Source organism: Hirundo rustica, chromosome 3 (assembly GCF_015227805.2).
Source record: "Hirundo rustica isolate bHirRus1 chromosome 3, bHirRus1.pri.v3, whole genome shotgun sequence".
Lineage (NCBI taxonomy): Eukaryota > Metazoa > Chordata > Aves > Passeriformes > Hirundinidae > Hirundo > Hirundo rustica.
In genome coordinates, this window is record NC_053452.1 from 84397196 (window position 1) to 84419106 (window position 21911).

Consider the following 21911-nt stretch of genomic DNA (forward strand, 5'->3'; position numbering starts at 1 on the left):
TAATTTAAAATATTTTTTCATATGCATATTAACTGAAACAAACTCAAACTCATACTGAATTTAGGTACAGTATTTCATTTGCAAACAGCGGCATTTTCTTGCCAAAAGAATTCATACAGTTGAACTAATACTTTCTGTAAGAATAAAGTGTAATATTTTAATGTAGATTAGAAGTCCCAAGAAAACAATTATATAGAACATGTCAATAATAAATATTTTAAACAACTTTCTCCCAGTAGTTAATTCTAATAACCAATTTTAGAAAAACAGTTTGCATGCAAGTACTTTAAAGATCTCTGAGAGGTGAAAGGAGCAACTTGAGCACTAAAGCCAAAACACTGACATTAACAATGGCGTGGACTCAGGGTAGAACTGGAATGACTTTAGGCTTAATCAACACAATATGAGCCATCATAATCCAGGCAGATTTAACTGTGGGGTTCACACTTCAGATGATTTTAAATACTCCTCCATGATTCAGCTCTCTACAGACCTATCCCATTTATGCTAAAAAAAACATATGAAGAACAGTGTATATAAAATTTGCTTTTCTTCATAATTGTTGTTTTGAATTAACATGGATTTTTAAAAGCAATTTTTTGATGGAGAACATTTTAGTACTGTTTTTTTTAATTGAGTCTATGTGTTTTGATCAGTTTTCAGTGTGCCAGTGCTGAAGTATTCTGTGCCCTTGTGTGTTCTCTCTCTCTCTCTCTAATGTTTTTGATTTTTTTTGCAGAAACTATTATACCACCTAGTGATTTAGACAATGATATCCAAGGCGTGGTCACTATTCCTCTAGCAGGCCCTGATTTGGTAGGTTAATAAGGCTTTTTGTGTTTATTTATTTCTCTATGGGAAAAGAAATTAAACAGTGTTAAGAGGTAAATAAACATGTGAAAAGTTTCTTATGCTAGAGTAACATATGTGCCTTTTGTACATGCTGTAACGATGAATGTTGTTTTGTTATAGTGCAACAGAGTTTTGAGCATTTACAGGTGGATATTACTGCTTGATTACCCTTTCCAGATTTAAATACAGAGTAAACAGTGTCTCATCAGTTCAGTAGTATGTCTTAATGGCAGAAAAAGAACAGTTTACAGAGCTTGTTCAGTACATCTTTCTTTGATCACTTTTAAATCACAGGCACTGTGATTAGGATCACATGCACGTGCCAAACATTTTACACATCCTATGACTTCATTGCAACCTTCCAGTATCCGAAGGTGGCCTACAGGGAAGCTGGAGAGGGACTCTGTCAGGGTCTGTAGTAGCAGGACAAGAATAATGGGTTCAAACTGAAAGATGGGAAATTTAAGTTAGATATCCAGTGGGAAATTTAAGTTAGATGTTCCTTACTGTGAGGATGGTGAGACACTGGTACAGGGTGCCTGGAGAGGTTAAGGATGCCCCAGTCCTGGCAATGTTCCAGGACAGGTTGTGTGTGGCATTGAACAACCTGGTGTAGTGCAAAATGTCACTTACCATGGAAGGCAGGGTTGTGACTAGATGAGCTCTAAGGTTCCTTCCAACTCAACCCATAACATGATTCTGTGTTGTCTTAGCTATTTGCCAGCTCATGTGGCTAAAGATTATTGCCTTTTTAGCAATGAAACTGAAACATAATAATGAAAGCTGCTCTTTTAAAACTTTTTTTAGGAGGAACTCCCACTAGGTCATCCCAGTCCAGCAACAGTGGATCAAAGAGGAGATGTATTTGTTGATAAATTTGCAACTGAAACCCCTGCCCTAAGTGAAGAGATCAGCATCCCTGAAGAATTTAATAATTTTATTACATCTGAACCTGATTTTCCTACCAAACCCTCCAGAGAACCATTTCAGGACAGATACCCATACACCCAAGTTATTACTACTGACCACCCAAGTTCCACAGTGCCTTTCAGTGCTCTGGGTAGCACCAGCAGTCCTCCAAAACCAGAGGATTCCTATTTGCCTCCCCCAGCAGATGATTCTGCTGGCAAAGACTCGCTCACTGATGGCTATGGGTCTCCAGGGGAGCTGGTTACCGCAGGCAGTTTCACCACGCCTGATCTCCTGGCTGCCGCAGAGGTGGAGAGTGAAGCTGAAGGGAAGCAAGAACTGGCTGATACAGCAGAACCTCCTTTCAAGGAAGTCGACCAAGACAGCCTGTCTGGACAAGGTAAGACACAAGAGATTTTTATATAAGAGAGAGTAGGAGAGGTGCAGCTGTTGTGACACATATGGTCCCGTGACAGAGCAGTGAGCATTCCTTTCCATCGTGACAGAAAATTCTCCTTCACAATCAAGGGTGAAAAATGCACATTTCTGTTGGCCTCTTCAGCTAAATCCTAATGCACCTTAGTTCAAGGTTGTCAAACCCAACAAATGCCAAAGGATAAGAAACACTTAGTACAGAGTATTATAATAAAAATTCAAAAAGGCAGAGCAAAAAGACATGTCAGGAGAAAAAAAAAATAAAAAAAATTGGTACTTAGAATAGTAAATTACTTTGGGCTCTACAGACAGTGGTGGATGATAGCAACAGGAGTAATGTTGTAATTTCTTCCAAGCAAAGCGTACCATGGCTCAGAAAAACTAACGCATATAAAGGTATGATTAATGTGAAAAATTTTTAAAAATTCTGTTTTCTGTATTTGTTTATTCCATTTTATCCATGCAGTAGGCAAGGAGGCACCCATCTGTATGAGGAAAAATACATAATAAAAGAAAAAAGGATATGTATAAGTATGCGGAGAAAACTCCGGATAATGCAGCCTTTCAAATGAAAAATACTTGATAGACACGTTTCCCACAGCAGACCCTGCAGACTAAAGAAAGTTTAGACAGAAATAGTAGGGTCAGCTTTATGGCACAGGCAAGTTGGGCTTTCCCCCAGAACAGCAATGTATCTGTAAGGCTACTGCTTCCACCACCTCCAGCAGCAGCTACAAAGCTGAACTGTGTGGGACAGCAGCCTCCACTGGCAGAAGAGCATGGCAAAGGGCCATGATTTGGAGGAGTTGCCCTCCATCTGTCCCAGCTCTTGTCTGCTCCCTCTCCAATCCTGCTCCCTTGCCTGGCCTTACCATCTCAGTGTTAGTTCAGTAGACTTCGATTTTATTTACATTTCAAAGAGTATTTTTCCTGTGTAAGATGCAAGAGGTCACTAGAGGCATAAGGGAGGAATTACTTCTTGGATGAATATTCATATGTGCTTTGTCTCGGATTTTTGACTGACTCAACAGAAAAGCGGAGGACAGGTAAGCACATCATGGGAGTCAGCAGGATTCTTTGATGTCCCCACAAGTATAGTGATAGTCTCTAAGCAATACTAAAAAAAACCTGCAGAGGAAAAAAACAAAAGGCAAATTCAGGGCAAAATTCCAACAATACGCATTAGCTTGCACAGTGACACTCAGTGTCTCTGGATCTCTAAGAATGTCATGCTCAAAGCTTGTAAGTTTGCTCCCTGCTGCAGGAAAGTTCCCTATTCCCATAGGAGGTTCTACTTTATCCCAGTTCCACCAGCTCCCTCCCTGCCCAGGCCTTGGCTGTTCATGTCCCTCCTGTACTTGAGGAGTCTCTTGAAGCGAGAGTAGTGAACCTTCCTCCTCCTTTCAAGATGTTCTTCCTTATGCAGCCTGTCCAAAACCTTCATCCCTGCTGCCCAGCCACATCCTGTAAGGCAAACAGGCGATGTTTGCAGAGCTGGTTGGAAACATTCCCTGCATGGTGGTAACATCCTTCAGGATGGGCCTGCCCAGCAGGAGTGTGGGAGTGGGGAATGCATCCATGCATCCTGCAACATGTAGGATTGTTTGGCTGGATCCAGCAAAGCACTACATCAGCGTTTTAGAGAGTAAAGGATGTAAAAGGTGCCCCTTGGGAACACACAACCATTATCTCTCTACAGGGAAGTGCACAGCGTATTTTGTGGTTATGTTGTTGCATGGTAGTTAACGCACTGAAAATAAACTTCCCATTCTATGATCTTGAACAGAGTTTGGAAATGAGAGAAAAGCAAATACTTAATGATTAACAGAAAGACTTAAAGTTTAGAAAAATCACTTCTTACAAGAATCAGTTGTAAAATGTTCCTGAAAATAATGTTTATGATGAAAAGTTTTACATGCAACTTTTCAAATGCGTGCTGAGAAGTCTTGTAGTGCTACTGATAAAAGCATAGCATACCTTCAAATAACAGTCATGATAACCATGGAAAATGTTACATTTCCAGGGAAAAGAAAGGCATGAATTTTTCATTTTATTCACTCATTGTGTTAGGGACTTGATGTCAAAAAAACTGCATAAAGTCACATATCTATTTCCCAATTTCTTAAATATCTCTCATCTATGAGCTCCAAATGACTGAAGGGAATAAGCAGAGGGTCTTTAACTCACCTGTACTGACCCCTTAAGAAATTATTTGCATATTTAGGTTAGAACCTGTCAAGCTGCAAAACAGAACAAAATCTAGAGCTGTAAAAAAAAAAAAAACCCTCACCCAAAATAAGGCATCTTATCTTGTTTCTCCTTGTTGGACAAAAGTTATGTCTAAAACAAGCACCAGAGTATAAAAATTCCATCATTATTTCTGCAGCTGAGTAGCAGGAGGGAAAAAAAAAAGTTTCCTGTCTAAAAAGTAGGGATGCTGTGTTAGCAATGACTCAAAGCTGTAGCTATTGTATTTTCTTAAAAGCTTATAGTACACAAAGCATACTGCTTGCTTAACAATCAGGAGAGCTGTTGAAAACCTATTTATTGATTTTTAAAATGTATACTCTTTACTCTTTTTCCAACTTTTTAAAGTTTTTTTCAATTCTGGCAGTCCTGTGTGTACAGTATTTCCTTTAGTCTTTTATTTCCTGATAATGTGTATTTCATGGGAGCTGATGGAATTCAATCTGGAAATTCAGGTTTTATTAAAGTTAACAGTGTTAGTACTATTAATTTTAATATGGCAAGCAGAATCTACCTAGTACAGAAAATTTCACACTTTATTCCGGGGTGCACTTCACAGCTGCTTTTCTTAGTAATATTAAAAAAAAATCTTTCAATTGTTATTGGTGTGAAATGGCAGGAGCCACTCAGACAGTGCTATATAAGGTTAGACAGAGGATTAGGGTCTAAGCAGTTGTCTGAAATTTTACTGTATTAATTTTCAGACATTTCCCCACCTTACTGTCCAGAAGATGGAACACATTTTCTCCATGATATGTTTAGAAATTTAAATTCACTCTTCTTTACCATGAAATGAAAAACTGGCTACCAAAAATAATAGAGTCTGAGGTTCTTTTAGGTATTAGTTCTGCTGCAGAGATGGAGTTATTACATTGGCTGTCACATGTGTGCACTGCAGGCTAAACATCACTACGAACTTCTGAATATTGAATGTCTACATCCTGTACCAACTACTTTAATTGTGCCTGCCTGAGGTCACCAAGCAAGTAATAAAAAAAAAGTCTTTCACAACTCCCAAAAAGATAGTCAGCCTCAGCTTCCCACACATAAATATGGGCAAAGTTCTGCATACAACACCTAGGGAAAGGTGAGCAAAAACAGGGGAGGGATGGAGAGTGCCTGAGAGGTGTCCTTTCAAGCCATGCATGAGAGGTGTCCTTTCAAGCCATGCAAGAATGGGATTTGTCAGGCGTGGGCAGACAGTGGGAGGGATGAGCCAGGAGCAGGTGTGGGGCCTTTTTCAGACACAGCCGTGATAATACAATTCTGCACGGTGAAGTTGTCCATGGGCAGCTGTGAGTAGGTCAGTGAGGATTAGAGCACCGTGCTGGCCACATGGTGATGGCAGCTGCTCCACCCCTTGCACTAGTCCAGAACCAGCAGGAAGATGTCAAGCTGTCCTTAAAGTAAGCCTAGTGTTCTGAGATTTCACTATAAAATTAGAAGAAAGCCTGTGGCACAAATTTCCAGAGCTCTTACTGAAAAGTTCTGAAATGCCGGCATCAGATGTGTCATAGTTTTAATTTCAAACCAGGCAGAAACACTAATTAATGTAGTGGTTTCATATTCACTAAATTTTGGTCTTGGTACTTACTCTTTTTGTGGGAGAGAGACTAGGAGAAAGACAAAGCAGGCTCAAGCTTAAAATTAACAAACAATTTATTAACGTACACTAAAAGAATAGAAAAAAAAGAAAGTTGGGAAAAAAAAAACTAAAACAGAATGAAACTTCAAAAACACTCTTCCCTCCCCTTACAAACTGTTCACTTTTTTACAAAACAACATAAAGAGACAAAACTTGTAATTTTCAGTTAGTTTTACTATCGTACAATAGTCTTTCATCAATTCAGTAGGGGAAGAGTATCTTTTAGAGTCATGGATCCCACTGACAACTTAGAACAGTTCTCTTGTGGGTTTTTTAGCTGTCACAAGAACAGCCGCCTGGAGAAACCTGCCTTTGTGACCCTCCCAGGAGCAGTTTCCCAAGCTGCTTATGGGTCATGGGTCTTAGACTTTTGCATACTGGGGTGTCACCTTTTAAAGATGAATAACTCCAAAGCAAAGGATTTTTCATCTCAAGGTACAGAGATATCTTCTCACTTCTTCACTGGCGCAGGGGGCTTCTCATCTTTATCTCTGTTCAAGCGTCTTATAGGATATTACTTAGTCCATCACAAACACCTTTGCTTAATTCTACACACAAATTAAAACAATCATCTCCCCAAATGCATATCTTTCCCATGATTTAAAGGAATGACTTAAATATAGAATTCATTTCCATGGCTCAAGTAAGAATGGTACAATCAACTCTTCAACCCTCTGTCCCAATGGTCTTTTCACTCTCGCTCTACTGACTTCATGCTGCTTTTTCTTTATGTTTACTCTGTCCTTTTTTAGTCTTTCAGAGAAGGGCCAAGCTCTGGAAGCTTCATGTTGCTAAGAAAGAGTTAAATCTGCTCGGAGTCTTTGTCTCTCTCTCTGTGGCTAGTGGTGTTAGATGTTTAAGGCTGTGCTGGTGAGGGAGGAAGAACTCACAGAAACATCAGAGATCAGAGCACCCGGGCAGTCCGGAATCACAAAAAAACCAGGCAGGATCATGAATGCCTTCTCAGCCCACCCCTCAGTGTAAATCGGGGTGGCCTCAGCCCAAATGGTGCCCATAGCTCTTATCAGGGGCCCAGCAGAGATCTCTCCCTGCTCCAGGGAAGTTTGGAGAAAGTAGTTGTTGTAAAGCAGCGACCTCTCCTTCCCCCCCTTTCACCTGGGAGCCGATGGAATCCGGCCAGGCCTCAGGCCAGCTCCCCCCAAAAAGGGGGAGCAGCAGGCCCAGCTCGATGTTACCTGTCTCTCTCTGGCCAAAAAAAAAAAAAAGAAAAAAAAACACAAAAAATTCACAGGCTTTCATATGGTACTTCCCAAAGTCGCAGCTAACAATTTCAGTAGTCAAAACAGATGCCAATATTCCAACTAATCTAATAAGTCCCTGTCTCTTCCAATGCAATTCCCAAGTCCTAACCTAGAAAATTTTTCTACATTTTTCTATAACTAAAAAACTAAACTGTACTAACCCATGACAAGATGTCACTATTTCAGCATCTGACATCTCAGAAAGGTTTTTCTTTGCTGTAGCACCTTTAAGATCTTGTCTATTTCTATTTTCCATTTACAACCAGTGAAAAAAAAAAAAAAGCTTTTTCCCCTCTACTGTCTGAGACTATACCCAGTTGCTTTTCACTAACATTATTCTTTCTTCTTCATATTTTTCTCCTTTTCATAATGTTAAAATCCATTAACATTTCTTCTATATGGTTACATTTCTTCTCTTTGCCATCCTCCCGTGACTGCCTAAAACAGTATGACAATTCAGAAGGGAAGCAACTTATCTAATGTATTAGACAGATCTTATTTCAAAACCAAGAAAATTTTAGCAGTAAAACAAACAATAATATTTGTTTTCCTAAACATTATGAAGAAATTTAATTTGAATTTGTTTTAATCGTAGCCACTAACAAATTGAACAACCCAGGTAAACATTTATCCCAAAATCCTGGCCATCATGGGGGAGGCATTATTTCTGGAGATGTTACTGCAAAAGAAAATGAAGTTAACAGTAAAATTCTTCAGCTACTCAGATGTACTGCATCTCAGTTTGAGGAGCCTGGGTCATCCTCAGGCTCATAAGAAAGAATCTGAGAGAGAAAGACTCTGCAGGGTTTATTGCAGAGTCTTTCTCTGTCGGAAGAAACCACTGATAAGGAGTACATGGTGGTCACATCTCTGTATGAGTAACTGATAAAAGCCTCATTAATTATTGCATAATTAATCTCATGTTCACACAAACCTGCTGTGAGTTGTCCCCATTGATATTATCCTGCTACCCAACAGTTAATTAGGTGGCACACTCTTCACTCGGTCTTATTTCCAAGTAATCTCTAGAAAAAAACCTCACTTTTTTGCATATTTGTGGATTCTTTCCATCTCTGGTTCATCCTCAGCTGCCTAAGCGCTGTCTTTGCTTAGCACAATTTTCTATTTGGCATAACCAGCATTGTCACAGAAAAGAAAACCCTCCTGTTTCTTGCAAGAACCTCTCTGGATGTTCCCAGGATTGGAATTCACCCATTCTTTGTGCCAAGAATGTTCACCGTTTTTTTCACCTCGATGGATATAGAGGGTAAGAGCTCTTCTGTTCCTTTGAATATTTTTATGTTTTCCTTATGTTTTCTTGGCTCATAAACTGACAGGATTTTCTTGACATTTCCCCCATCAGCTTCTCCCTGTGCCCTTCTACTTGACTCCTGCTGCTTCAAGTGCAAAGAGTGTTTTTTGTGAAGATCGCATGACGTTTGGAGAAGTGAACAGGTAGGTCTAGCAATGTCATTTTCTCAAGCACTTTATACAATATTCAGTAGTCTGAAAGCTGTCTATGAATTGAAGATGAGGGTGAAGAGTTTCAGCAGGCCCATATTAAGATATGTTGGATTGAAAGAAAAGTTTTGATGCGTTAGAACTGCCTACTCAGGGTATTCCTGAAGAATCCTAGACATTTTAGAATAAGTTATAAGCATCTGGCCAGAATTTAATGATAACATTCTGCCCAGCTGTCTCCATGCTGGGAACAGCAGGAGCAATCAGAATAGAACAAAATCTACATCACGTCTTCAAAAATGCTGAAATTAAATGACTAATCCAAGTAAAAAAGTTTGAGAGAATGTAAGCACTATTTTTCCAATTTAACACATGATTTGTTTAAATTATTAAGCTGTCCAACAACTTCTGTTTTACTTTAAGATTAAGGTTTTCTTCCTTCAAATATTATTTCTTATTCATGACCTCCAAATACACAATATGAATGAACTAAAACAAGTGATAATTTTCTCTAAAGTCAATTGATAATTCCAATGGCTCATTGAAATGACTGTGTGAAGTACTGAAAACAATTTATATTGCTTCTAAGAAAATTTTCTTATCCAGATGCAAATCTTCAGAGCCATTTGCATAATGAAAAAATGTAACACCTCATTGTGCAGCTATGAAAATAGCAGGAAGATAGACCTCAGTGCTCCACCACTGTTCAGTCACATTTTGTAGTCAAGTCTTCAAATGACCCATAATTCTTCCTCTTTGTTACAGTGCATGAAGGAGCTCTCCCTCCAGGAGGGATGTGTTGGTGCATGTGGACTATTTCCACTTTGTTCCAGAAAATTAATTTTCTGTAGAATTAAAGGGCTAAAAACTTATTTGAGGCAGTTCACAGTTTTTAGACATGACTGCAGTAATTCTAATTGTCTAATAAAGGGGGAATATAAAAGGCAGAATTAAGTTCAGAATTTGAAGAGCCAGTATCACAAATAATTTCAATACATTAATGTCCTGAATAAAATTAATTTAAAACCCTTGGCCTTTTCAGTAATATGATCAGAATAATATTTTAGAACAAACGATACAGACTTCTGTGCTCGAGTGTAAAGTTAACATTTGCCATGTCATAAGTGAATGAAACTTACAAAGTTTACACGTCATGTAGTCCAGTTGGAACAATATTAGGTGTAGTGACACTGCTGAGACTAATATGCCCTAAATAATGCATTTCTCTCACTTATTAAAAATCCTTGGTCTTGTTAGAAATGCTGGGTTTGAAAAAAAATTGTGTTATGATCAAATGGTAGTAAAACTTTGACTTTCTAAATTATTCATCTCCTCTCTTTGGAGAATTCGATATCCTTCCAGCATAGAAGAGTCCACTTGACCTCAGCCTGGAAATTTTTTAGTTTGTTCCTTGCTAGAGAAATATCTGTGCCACCTGCATTGGACTGTTATAGGCAAATTGTAACTTGGATGCTCTGAACCATCTCTGCTCCATCATCTGCTCCATATCTCAATTGATATTTGTATCTCTGTCTATAGAGAGGTCTTGGCCTTCCAGCTTTGATCTTCTCAGCCATCTTGAGATGCTTTACATAGGTAGCACTGATGCTGATATCAATTTAAGCTGCTTGTTAGTCAGTTTGGAAAACGTTATACTGTTTAACAAACAAAAATACATAATTTTAAATGGAAACGTATTTGCAATAATGTTTGTACTAAGTTTTATGTGATTCATGTTTATGAATATTTACAACTTAAACTCCAGTCAGGAGTGTCATATACATTTTGGTTTTAATTGCAATGTGCAAGTAATTTCTGACTTTTAGTTGAAGACAGAATGCAATTTTTTTTTTTTTTCCCATAAGTCCTTAAGATTTCTTTCTCAATTAAACTTTCTATAAAGTTCTGTATAGGAAAAAACCAAACTCAATTTCAAGCAATGATATCTAGGTATAAATTAGAAGGAGACAGAAGTTTCGCTTCCATTCTGTAGAATGGTAAGATCATTACATGCATCAGTAAGAACATGATTAAACCAAGCCTGGATGCAAAATTTTTCATTTCTTCTTTATTTTACTGCATTTACACGTTTGGGCTTCTCTTTCATTCTTCCCCAGTTGGTAGACTTTTTAAAATTAAATTATTGTAATATACAATATTTGTAGAATAATGATGTCAATAACAGAGTTTTACAGTGAAAATTTTATACAGGGTCAAACATTCCTTTAATAACCAACTTTATTGCCATGCAGTTTGGAATAACGGGCTTTCAAGCAGAGTTGGAACAGGGAATTGTTGGCACAGAAGAGCCTGCTGGGGTTGGCTGAGGAAACAAAAAGTATTATTCGTGAATGGCATCTTTCCAGCTGAGGATTTCAGTTCCTAAGGTCCATCTTTCAATAACAATTGCCATAGTTTAAATTTATCTTTCTGGAGATTGAAAGAAATTAAATCGAGAAAATATTTTAACACATTTCAGTCCTTTCTCCTAAATATATATGTATCCTAGAGCAATGGCTGAAGCCCTGGTTAAACTTGTCTTAAATAATTAAAATAAGCTCCAAGTTCCATTCTCATCCCTATTCTATACCATCTATATCTATATCTACACCTAGCTATCCCTGTATCTTCTGCACCATTTCAGAATCAGGCACTAACTGACACTACAAAGTGAAACAATAAAAATCAAAATTATGCTGAATAAATCTTGAAGAATTTCACAATATGACTACACAACACTGCAAAGCTTGAATGAAATAAAAAAACAAGTAATGTGGCTTGAGGAGAGGGAGAGGGCGTCAGCATCAGCTGCAGTTACAAAAAAATAATAATTTTATTTTATTTTCCCCTACTGGTTAAAAGGAGGTTTTGCTCTCTTAGTAACAATTCCTTTAAAAACTATGGTAAGAAGGTTAGTGTTAGTAATACTTAGTTCTTTCACGGGGAGTGAAGAGAGTATTTTATGGACAGCTCCCTAGTTATTTTTCTCCTATTTTTAGTTTCCCAATATATCTCCAAGTTCTATGATCAGTTAGAGTAACTTTGTATTGTTAGAGTTTCTTTGTACTGTCACTCAACAACAACTCAACAACATTTGGATCTCAACAACAGCATTTCAATAACAATTGGAAAAGTTAAATGAAACTAATTTACCTTAATCCAAATATTTTCTGTGAGAACAACCCCAAATATTCATTTAACTGTTGTTTTTTTAAAAATTACTTTATGCCCTAAGACTTCTGCACCCGGGGTTACGTGAAGGTCTCTTGAGGGATTGCATGCAAACCTGAGGCTAATGGCTGTATGGACAATTTTGTTGCACTGTGGGTTTAACATTCAGCATTCTGCCTGCAATACTCTGGCTGTTCTGGCCTGCTCAATCCAAGCACAATGGGTGCTTCTAACAAGCCAAGTCTGCACTAAGGCATCTGGCTCAAAATCCTTTTTAATATCAGTAAGACTGAAATGTATTTCTACAATGAAACATAAAGCCAGAAGGATCTTCCTACTTGAATATCTACTCTCTCTCTCTCTTACAGAGTCATTTTTTCAATTTCAAAGCTTTGAGAAAAATCAGACTACTTACATCCAAGGCACAGTTTAAAAGACCAAAATACTCCTTATTCTATAACTTACATTCCATGAACTTTTTTATCATACAAGTGACTACATAGTACAAGGGGGAAAAAAAGTATATTTAGTGTTTTCATTTTTCTTGGCAAGTCTTTAAGTACTCATCTGATGGTGAAATTTTAAGAGAATCACTGGTTTTAACTTTCTAACTTCATGTTTTTCTTTTCTGTTTTAGGTCTTTGGTCAACACATTACTTGAATTTGTATAATGTAACTTCAACTAAACTTAATTTGTTTTTTGTTTTAACCATTTTGTAAACTAATAAACTTTGATACCTAAAACTCTCTGATGGTCCCACCATCCACGAAAATTTGCTCTGATTTTTTTTTCCTGTTGTACAGTTGAGAAAAATAGAGAAAATGGGAAGGAATTTAGATAGTACTTTAAGTTCTGAAGTATAAGCATTGTAACTTGTCAGATTTTGTTTCCAAACATTCCAAAGTAAAATAGATCATAAAGAGTATTCCAGGTTCGCCATTTGGGGTGCTCTAAAACTGTTACGGTGCCATGCAGCAGTGTTTGCAACATTTAGATGGATGTCGCTTTATGTTTCCAGGTATTTGTAAAGACCCAGGCTGTTTTCACATAGATCTCATTATTTTAAATCCATGAAAGAAATTTTTCAAATTTAATTGAGAACATTCAACAGCGGGAATAAGAGATGTCAAATCCTCCTGAAGTTATTCTTTTAAGCAAGAAGTTTCTTATTTGGTTTTGATTCTATTCCTTTGTAGAAGTGCATTTCTCTTTGCAAATTCACTGCTGCTTGGGTTTGCTTCCAAGATTAGCTTGGTGCCTTTCTTGTTTAATATATATTTTAATATGATATTACTGTGGTAGCAAATAGTGCAGAACTTCAATATAAATTATCTTACAATACGTTAACAGCCATGGTATCCCTGGCACTTTTAACATTTGTAAGTAAATGTACTTACAAATACCTTTACTTCACAAGAACATTTTAATCTTGGTTGCATCATTTTTTAGCAAGGACTTTACTCAGAAAACTGACTTTTAAAGTGCTTGAGCACTAGTGTGTAATTTCATCTGGCAATCTCAGTAGCAGTTGAGGTAAAAGTTCTGTAAATGGTGAAAGTGTCTTGTCATGTTATGGAAATACCTACTGTGCATACAAAGTATCTGATTATACACCTCCCCTCTCTGTATAGTATTCTTATATTCTACTCAGAATTTTGGGTATGCTTTAAGCACCAGCTATTCCTGTATTGTTTAAATTATGCTTGTGTTTCTGAAATGCTTAATCCTCTAAAACTGCTGAAACATGAGAATCCCAATAACAGTCATTAAGGTTTAACATCAGGTTTCTCAACATATGAATTTGGCACAGGTCTATAAAGTAAGATTGCTCAGTTAATAGTTTTCTATTGTATGTCCACCTGTAGGACTTAAATTATTAACTTGAAGTAAACTTTTTTTAAAAAAAATATTAAATGTATTGATTTAATTGTTTCAAATCTTTACAGAAAGAGTATTTTTAGAAAACTTTTAATTGAAGTAACAGAAGTCCTTTACAAAACAGCAAATGGTAAGCTGAATTGCTGTTCTCAGCCATGCTGTGGCCAATGCATGTGAAAATGACAATCAAAGAAAGAATGAATTTTTAATCCCACAAGAAACTGATATTTCAGAGAGCTCTTACAAGTACCGTGACCAAATATGAAATTGTTTAAGGCAGATGTGACTCCCTTCTACAACCATCTGACTTCCATAAAGTCTAGGGAAGCTTCCATTTCCCAGCAACAGATGGATCAATTAAAATACTGACCCTCGGGCATTACATTAAGACAATTTTTATCTGTACTGAAAACTTTGTTTGAGTTGAGTAAAAGTGGCTGACTTGCACCAGTGAAATGTTTATGGGCAGTCAGACTGTAGCGAACGGCATCTTTCTGCTGCTCTCGGGCAGACTTGGCTACTGTGAGGGAAAAGTTGCAGAGCAATAAAAGTAGTCAGGGCTTGGCTTTGTTCTTAATGGTTTGCTCTTAATCTTTATGCATCTTGGAGGAACAAGTGAAGAGTTCTTTGCTTTTTATTTTTTCTGTCATTGCAGACATAAATAATACTACTGACCTCCCCAAAAGAAATCATGGTAAAGATCCCAATGAGATGAGGCAATATCATAACACAGTTTGGGAGCACACATCCCAAACCAAACACACAGTCCATTGCCCTTCATAAATTACTAAGCTAAGCAGGAACGTCAGTAAAACAGGGTTGGCCTTGATACCTGTGTGGAGATAGCTAAAGAAGCATCCTTCATTCATAATGAACAGAGACAGGATTAGTAATCTTTGGCTGCTCAATGCCCTGAATTCTGTAATGGTTTAGATTTTCAGGTCTCGATTTCACAAATTTTATCTTACTGTTTAAGTTTTCAGTGTCATGTAGAAGTGAATAATCCTGAGAATAATGAGAGAAGATTACCATTACTAAGCAGTATTTTATTAAGATAGAAAATATTCTTCTTGTGACATCCTGTGAGAATGACATTTATTTGCATCTGAGAACATTGATAATGAAGCACAACTGCCAGGTATGGAAATTTTCAAAATAAGATGAAGGCTTCTGTAAGTTACACAGAACACCACAATAGTGGAGTGAGTAGTTAGAGCTGCACTCTCAGGCTGTCCTATGAAAAGTTAGACTACTCAAAGAGCTCCAGTGTCAATGCTAAGGAAAAAGGTTAATAGAGAAAAGAGTTTTTAGGACTGGAGATAGAGAGATGATGTACATTCCCAGTGAACTCAGATTCTCTGGAGTCAGTGGAGAAAGAGTTCTATGGATTTAATGGACATTGAACCTCACTTCTGGAGGATTCATATGGACAGACAGAATGACAGCCTTAGATCATTGTGGATCTTTTGGCTTGGCTTTACAGTTAGAAAGATGGATGTAATCAGTAACCACTGATCGGGAGACACTTCTTGTGACACATTAGGTTAACGATCCTCTTCTCTTAATTCTCTTAATCCTCATATCACTTGTGCCCTAGTTAAAAATTAAAAGGCCTTGAACATAAACTCAGCACTTTGTCTGTACACAGCAGTCCTGCATTGGGGATTTAGTGACATTTCAGGCACCAACAAAATATGTAAATTTGAATGCAGGTACTTTCTGTATCCATCTGGTGATGGTATCAACAGAGCTGCATGCAAGGTTTTTCTTATGCTGTATTATCAACCAATATGCAAAGCAAGTATGCAAATATATACATAAACATTGTAAAACTCTAATTTTCGTGTACAGAACATGTACAGAATACCCACTAGTGGACTTGGAAAATATGTCAGTGTTTATTATGCTCATGAGTGAAAGGAAATGCCAGGACCTCAATGTATAACATTCTGGGCCTGCTCATTAATGCAAATCCACTAGGAAAATGTCTCATGGCAATTTGACCTTTCCCAGACAATTACCCCTTATTCATGGTCAATTACAAGGGTTTTCCTCACTTAAAAAAATACAAGGACCAACGAATCAGACATCTAAAATAAAGTTGTTGAAATGGCAGTTGATTTTTTTCTGATAAGTCAAATCTATGTATTTCATTCCCTCAGCAGGGAATAAATGTCTACATAGAAAACTCCTTTTACAAAGATTTAATATATCATGGGCACAGGAAACTGTCTCTTAATTTAGTGTTTTCACATCTTTGCCAATGGGTGCTTAATTTTTGATATAACACTCTCAGTACAATACTGTCCTGTCTTGGCTACGCAGTACAAAAAAAAAAAATCTGGAGAGTTCGGTGAACAACTTTGTCAGAGGATAAGAGGTGGCTGAAATTTGCAAGTTCTTTTGCAGACACCAGCTTTTAATTCCATTGTATTGTTTAACTTTCAATGCAGTTACTCTGGGGGTATATTTGATTTCAGTGACTTATTTTGTGCCTTCTGTGGATTTCCTACTCCTTAATGATAGTGCTGTATACTAAACTTTATGCTGAAATTAAATATGCTGAGATTGAGTGTCTAAATCTTCAGAGTTTGTACTTGTAGAGGTTTCATAAAATAATTGTCTTCCGATATGAAAATCTCAACTACAAAGCAAATTGGTGAAGTTTTACAAATAATTCCTGTTATTTGTAAACTGTTATTATGAACAATTGAAGTGTATTTTGTATTCTGTTGCAAAATTTTATACTTATTTTTAATGTGCATATGGTCACAGATTAATAGAATAAGTTTGCTTGAAAGGGACCTTTAGAGTCCATATAGTTAAACCCCTTTACAATAGGAAAGATTTAAACAGGAACATCTTCAACTAGATGATGTTGCTCAGAGTCCCATTCAATCTGACCTTCAGCATTTCCAGGGATGCAGCATCCGTCACCTCTCTGGGCAACATGTTCCGGTGTTTCACCAATCTCATCATAAAAAAAGTGTCTTCTTTACATCTAGTCTGAAAATCAATACATATTGATGTTATATATGAACTCAATATTTTAAATGCAGAGGGTTGGGGTTTTGTTTTACATTTGACTGACAAGCAGGTCAAGGGAGGTAATTCATTTCTAAACTCCACTCTTGTCACAACCCATCTGGAGTACTCGGTTCAGCTCTGGGCCCCCCAACACAAAATAGACATGGATCTGCTGCACAGAGTCCAGAGGAGGGCCATAAAAATGGTCAGAGGGCAGGAGCCCCCCTCCTATGGAGACAGGCTGAGAGCTGGGCTTGTTGGACCTGGAGAAGGTTCAACAAGCTTTAAATCTATACTCTTTCAGCTTTAAACTGAAAGAGTATAGATTTAGGTTAGATATTAGGGAGAAATTCTTTACTGTGAGCGTGGTGAGGCATTGGAACAGGTTGTCTAGGAAAGCTGTGAACGCTCCATCTCTGGAAGTGTTCAAGACCAGGTTGGGTGGAGCCTTGAGCAAGCTGGCGTAGTGGAAGGTGTCCCTCCCCATGGCGGGAGGTTGGACTAGATAATGTTCAGGCTCCTTTCCAACCCAAACCATTCTGGGATTCTATGAAATGTCTAGGTCTTCTGCGTTTCATCCATAGTTCCTAACTTCTTAGGATTGAATTTTATTGCAGTCTCATGTAGACAGAGGAAAATCTTGGTAAAACCAGCTGCAAATCATTGTACTGCTGATATCAACATGTCACTTGAGTAGGCAAGTCTTGCAGCAGTAACACGGCACCTGTTAGACAAAGAACAGGTCAGCTATCCCTGGGTTTGGGACTGGTGCTGCGCCACAGCAGGTGCTCAGCAGCCCTTGATGTGAGCCCATTACTTTTACTAACAGGAGCCAACGCCAGCTGTTGGGTCACTTGCTGTCTGTCTGTTTCAGCTGGAGACACAGTGATTGCTAGGAACTGGCAGCTTATTAAAACAGGTGATACGTGCTCAGAGATCATCGTGGTATGCCCTCAAGGCCTTTTAAGTTACTTTGCTTGTAAAAAGAGGATGCCAGAAGACCTTTATATTCTATGTATAGAACATATGTGTGTATATACATATATATATATACACATACAAACACATAGGTACATGCCTGGCATGCAATATACAAATGGCTTTATATATCTGCTTCAAATTTGCTGCAGCTTCAAAGCCACTTCAGTAAATCTTTCTCCTGTAGTTGTCTTTCTAAAATATAATCTGCCTAACAGATGCCATCACAATCATATGCTCAAGTATGTGCTCTCGTGCTGAGAGAGATGTCTATGGAGCTGCAGCCTCATCCCATCAGTAGATCATCCTGCACTAATGCCTCAAGCACTAATACTAGCAAAGCTGTTCTGAGTTCTCTTAACTGATAAGTGACTCTCACTCCTTATCAGCATAACAAGTAATAGCAAGAGCTTTGTAAACAGAGAACATCACTAGGCTTTGCTTTTCTAATCTGTCCATATCCTTAATCACACAAGAAACATGAGGACATGGCAAGAGAAGAGCATCTGAAGCTTTTAATGAAATGAGATGGCAGGACAATTGCCACCTCATTCAGTCAAGGATACTCCCAGTGCAAAACTTTGCTCTCCTTTCATATTTTCATTGGCCACTGGGAGGAAATTAACATGTAGGGAAAGGAAGAGTTCATCAGTGGGAGAAAAATCTCTTTCCTTACTGCCGGTAAGTGATTTTGCTTGAAGGGGGCTGCTAAAAGTTCCATGTGAAGAATGGTATATCACTAGAAAAGGACAAAGTCACCAGTTTGGGCAGGTGGCTGTTCGTGGAGGTCATAATTTATTGTGAAGTCATTGTGGCCAGGTAGCTGCAAGCTGAATTCAAAGAGTCACATTCCTGATACTTTAGGTTTGGATTTCAGCTACAGTTATCACATAGCCTAGATCCATGCCAAGCCCCAATGGGAATATCATAAATGTCCTGCTTCAGGTGCAGTAGATGGCTTCTTAAGGCTTGAATATTTTTTCATTGCTGCTGTTGTCTTTTGGGCAAATTGATGCAGTTTGCATCTGTAGGGGATGTATTGTTTTTGCAATCACATTTTTTGATTACTGGCAAATAACAGCTCTAACTCTTTGCAGAGGGAAGCAGAATGACCCTGGCATACACATGTTTCAAGCAGAGAGCCCAAAGCTCCAATCTCCCCTTTCAGACAATATAAACTGATCGTGTGATTATGTACCTTCAGAACAAGAATGTTCTTTGGAGGCTCAGGAAATACTTGTCAAGCATTAACTACTAAACATAGAACCCACAAAAATCCCATCACTCAAACATGTGTATGAGTAGTAGTCCTTCTTGGTCATAGTGTTAAAATTTTCATATTTAGATACTGTTAAACTTGTTAAAAATGTTTCAGTGGAAATACCATATACACAGTTTTTTCCATGCTTGATGTTTTTATGCTTGCCTTTCAACATAGCTAATTTGGTTTTATCCTGTCTTCCTGCAGCAGTTAAGATCATGGAAGAACCAGAATCATCAGGTGACGACATTTTTGTTACAACCAGCACTTACGAAAGTTTGCCTTTCTTTACTGGTCCAAGTGATGTCTCTACCGTGCAGCCTGGAGCTGTTATTACAGATGTGCTGCCATCAATAGCACCGCTGCCTGCAGCCACCAGCCCGTCCTACAGCCCCTCTGAGATCATCGAGCAGTCCCTTGAGCTACCAGATTCCTCAGCGCCAGCCCCTGAGGGTGTTCCTGAGGATGGCACTGGGATGGGAGTGCAGGACATCGCTGCTGAGCTGGACCAGATCGGCGCGATGAGCACGGCAGCGCTGGACGAGGGGGAGCAGGGCAGTGGTGACATCTCAGAGCTGACCACTGAGCCTGCAGAAACCACCCCAGCGCCGGTGCTGAAGTATGTAACTACCAGCTCCATGACAACTGCGGCCAAAGGCAAAGAGCTCGTGGTTTTCTTCAGCCTGCGGGTAACCAACATGCACTTCTCTGATGACCTCTTCAACAGGAGTTCGACAGAATACAAAGCGCTGGAACAACAGTTCATGCAATTGGTGGGTGAAAATCAGCTTGAACAACACGTGTGGTAGTTGGGTGCAGTTTAAAGGAATACACTGAAGTGCACAGTATTTTAACAATACTAAACCCTACTACAGTTCAGTCTGATAAGCTGTATTTTAAAGGATCCGTAAGCCTGGGATGTTCTTCAAGGATGAAGACAGAGTTTATGAAGTCAGTGGTGAAAGATTTTACTTGATCAAGAGTACCCAGATATACGCCTAACATGTAATTTATTTGGCTTTTTCTTAGATCCATGTCAACGGTATAGCAGTGCTGATTATATCTGAGGCTTGTGTCTGCTTGCTGCATTTAAAAATAGGCTTTTAAAAATACATCATAGCGTAGACTGTGATTAGATATGGATTTTCTCTCTCGGTACAATAGGGCACAGGTCAGCTCAGTAACACGACTATCACACTATGCCCTAACCTGCCTGGATTGAATGTTTGAAAATAATTAAAGTTGGCTTTTGAATGAGGTAATTTTTTTCTCTTCCAGATGAATAAACTCTCCAGCTGCTATGCATTTCATTACAGGGCAAATTGCTGCCCATCCATCTCAATACATTATTGAGAAAAGAGCAGAAATCCAGAAGAAAATACTGCTAAACAGAAAAGTTAATTTGTTGGTGGAGCTTAAGAATTGTATTAAACTCAGGGGAATAAATCTGTGATGTGTGTACATGATAATGAAAATTGACTATAAGGGAAATTAATAGCAGGTAGACATTGACAGTAAGTTAAAATAAAAGTAAATCTCTCTTTTGCAGCTACTTCCATACCTTCAGTCCAACCTTACAGGTTTTAAGCATTTGGAAATTCTCAACTTCAGGAATGGAAGTGTGATTGTGAACAGCAAAATGAAATTTGCCAAGACAGTGCCATACAATATCACAGAAGCAGTACACTGTGTTCTGGAAGATTTCTGTGATGCTGCAGCCCAACACCTCAATTTGGAGATTGACAGCTATTCTCTGGATATTGAGCCAGGTAAGATTGCATTACTAATGTATGTGCAAAATCAAAACTAAGCAGACAATCTGTTTTCAGGCTGTTACAGATTCAGAAGTACAACTATTGTGGAAATAACTACCTTAGCAACAGCCTCCCAGTGGTAGGGGGTAATAAGACAAAAAAAAATGTTGCAAATTCTCTGCAGATGTATTTTCATAATGTAAAGAAAAAAAGATGTTGCAAATTCTCTGCAGATGTATTTTCATAATGTAAAGAAACCTGGGTGGAGCTGTTGGGCTGTGCATGTTCAGCAGCTGTTTTTCAGAGACAGAGTGATCTCTAGAATAAGCACTGGGTGAAGACAGGTATAAGAAATGCTCATGTGCAGTTTGCAGGTGTGACAGGCAAGTCTTGCGCTGGAGTATGGAAACATAATTTCTGATGATTATTGAAATGTTGTAAGCAAACCATGGTTTAGAGCATCTTTAAATCTTTTTTTAAAGGGATACAGCATTCAAAACAAAAAGAGACAACATTGAGGAATAATTGGATTCTACAGATACTCACTAATTGGAGCATGGCTATGTAGTACTCCATAGATTTGTAATTCTAGAATCCCTTTGGATTTATATTTTTCAAGTAATTTTTTAGTCTTTGTTGACTAGTAGAAAGCCATTAAGTACACATCTGGACACCATTCTTATGTCAAAAGCTTAGTGTTTTCAAAAACTACACTGTTTTATAAAATTTAATCTATTTTAAGGCTCTGGTCATTATTTCAGGATTGAATTTAATTTCAGTGTCCTGGAGAAGAACAATAGCTAAGGTATGCAGATGCCTTTAGGAGTTTTGTTTAAGCTGTCTTTTTTTGCACAGATCTATGACAATTCTGGAACAAAAATCCATTTACAATTCAGGCAGGCAGCTTCTAACCAGTTTTCATTTTGCATATGTCTTTGTGGCCACTAAAAACGTAGGTAGTTTGTGGTAAAGAAAGTTAATAAAATCACAGTATTTTACCCTTCAAATACTGCCATGATAAGCTAACGTT

At 38.1% G+C, this 21911-nt stretch overlaps 1 protein-coding gene across 1 annotated transcript in view; it reads left to right on the top strand.

The window, feature by feature from the left end:
• Positions 1-21911, top strand: part of IMPG1 (interphotoreceptor matrix proteoglycan 1) — a 53944-nt gene that overhangs the window by 27165 nt on the left and 4868 nt on the right. Inside the window, exons 11-15 of the mRNA XM_040059602.1 lie at positions 740-816; positions 1249-1263; positions 1660-2161; positions 19335-19900; positions 20677-20896. Of these exons, the coding sequence (XP_039915536.1) occupies positions 740-816; positions 1249-1263; positions 1660-2161; positions 19335-19900; positions 20677-20896 (1380 nt within the window). The remainder of the gene's footprint in view (positions 1-739; positions 817-1248; positions 1264-1659; positions 2162-19334; positions 19901-20676; positions 20897-21911) is intronic.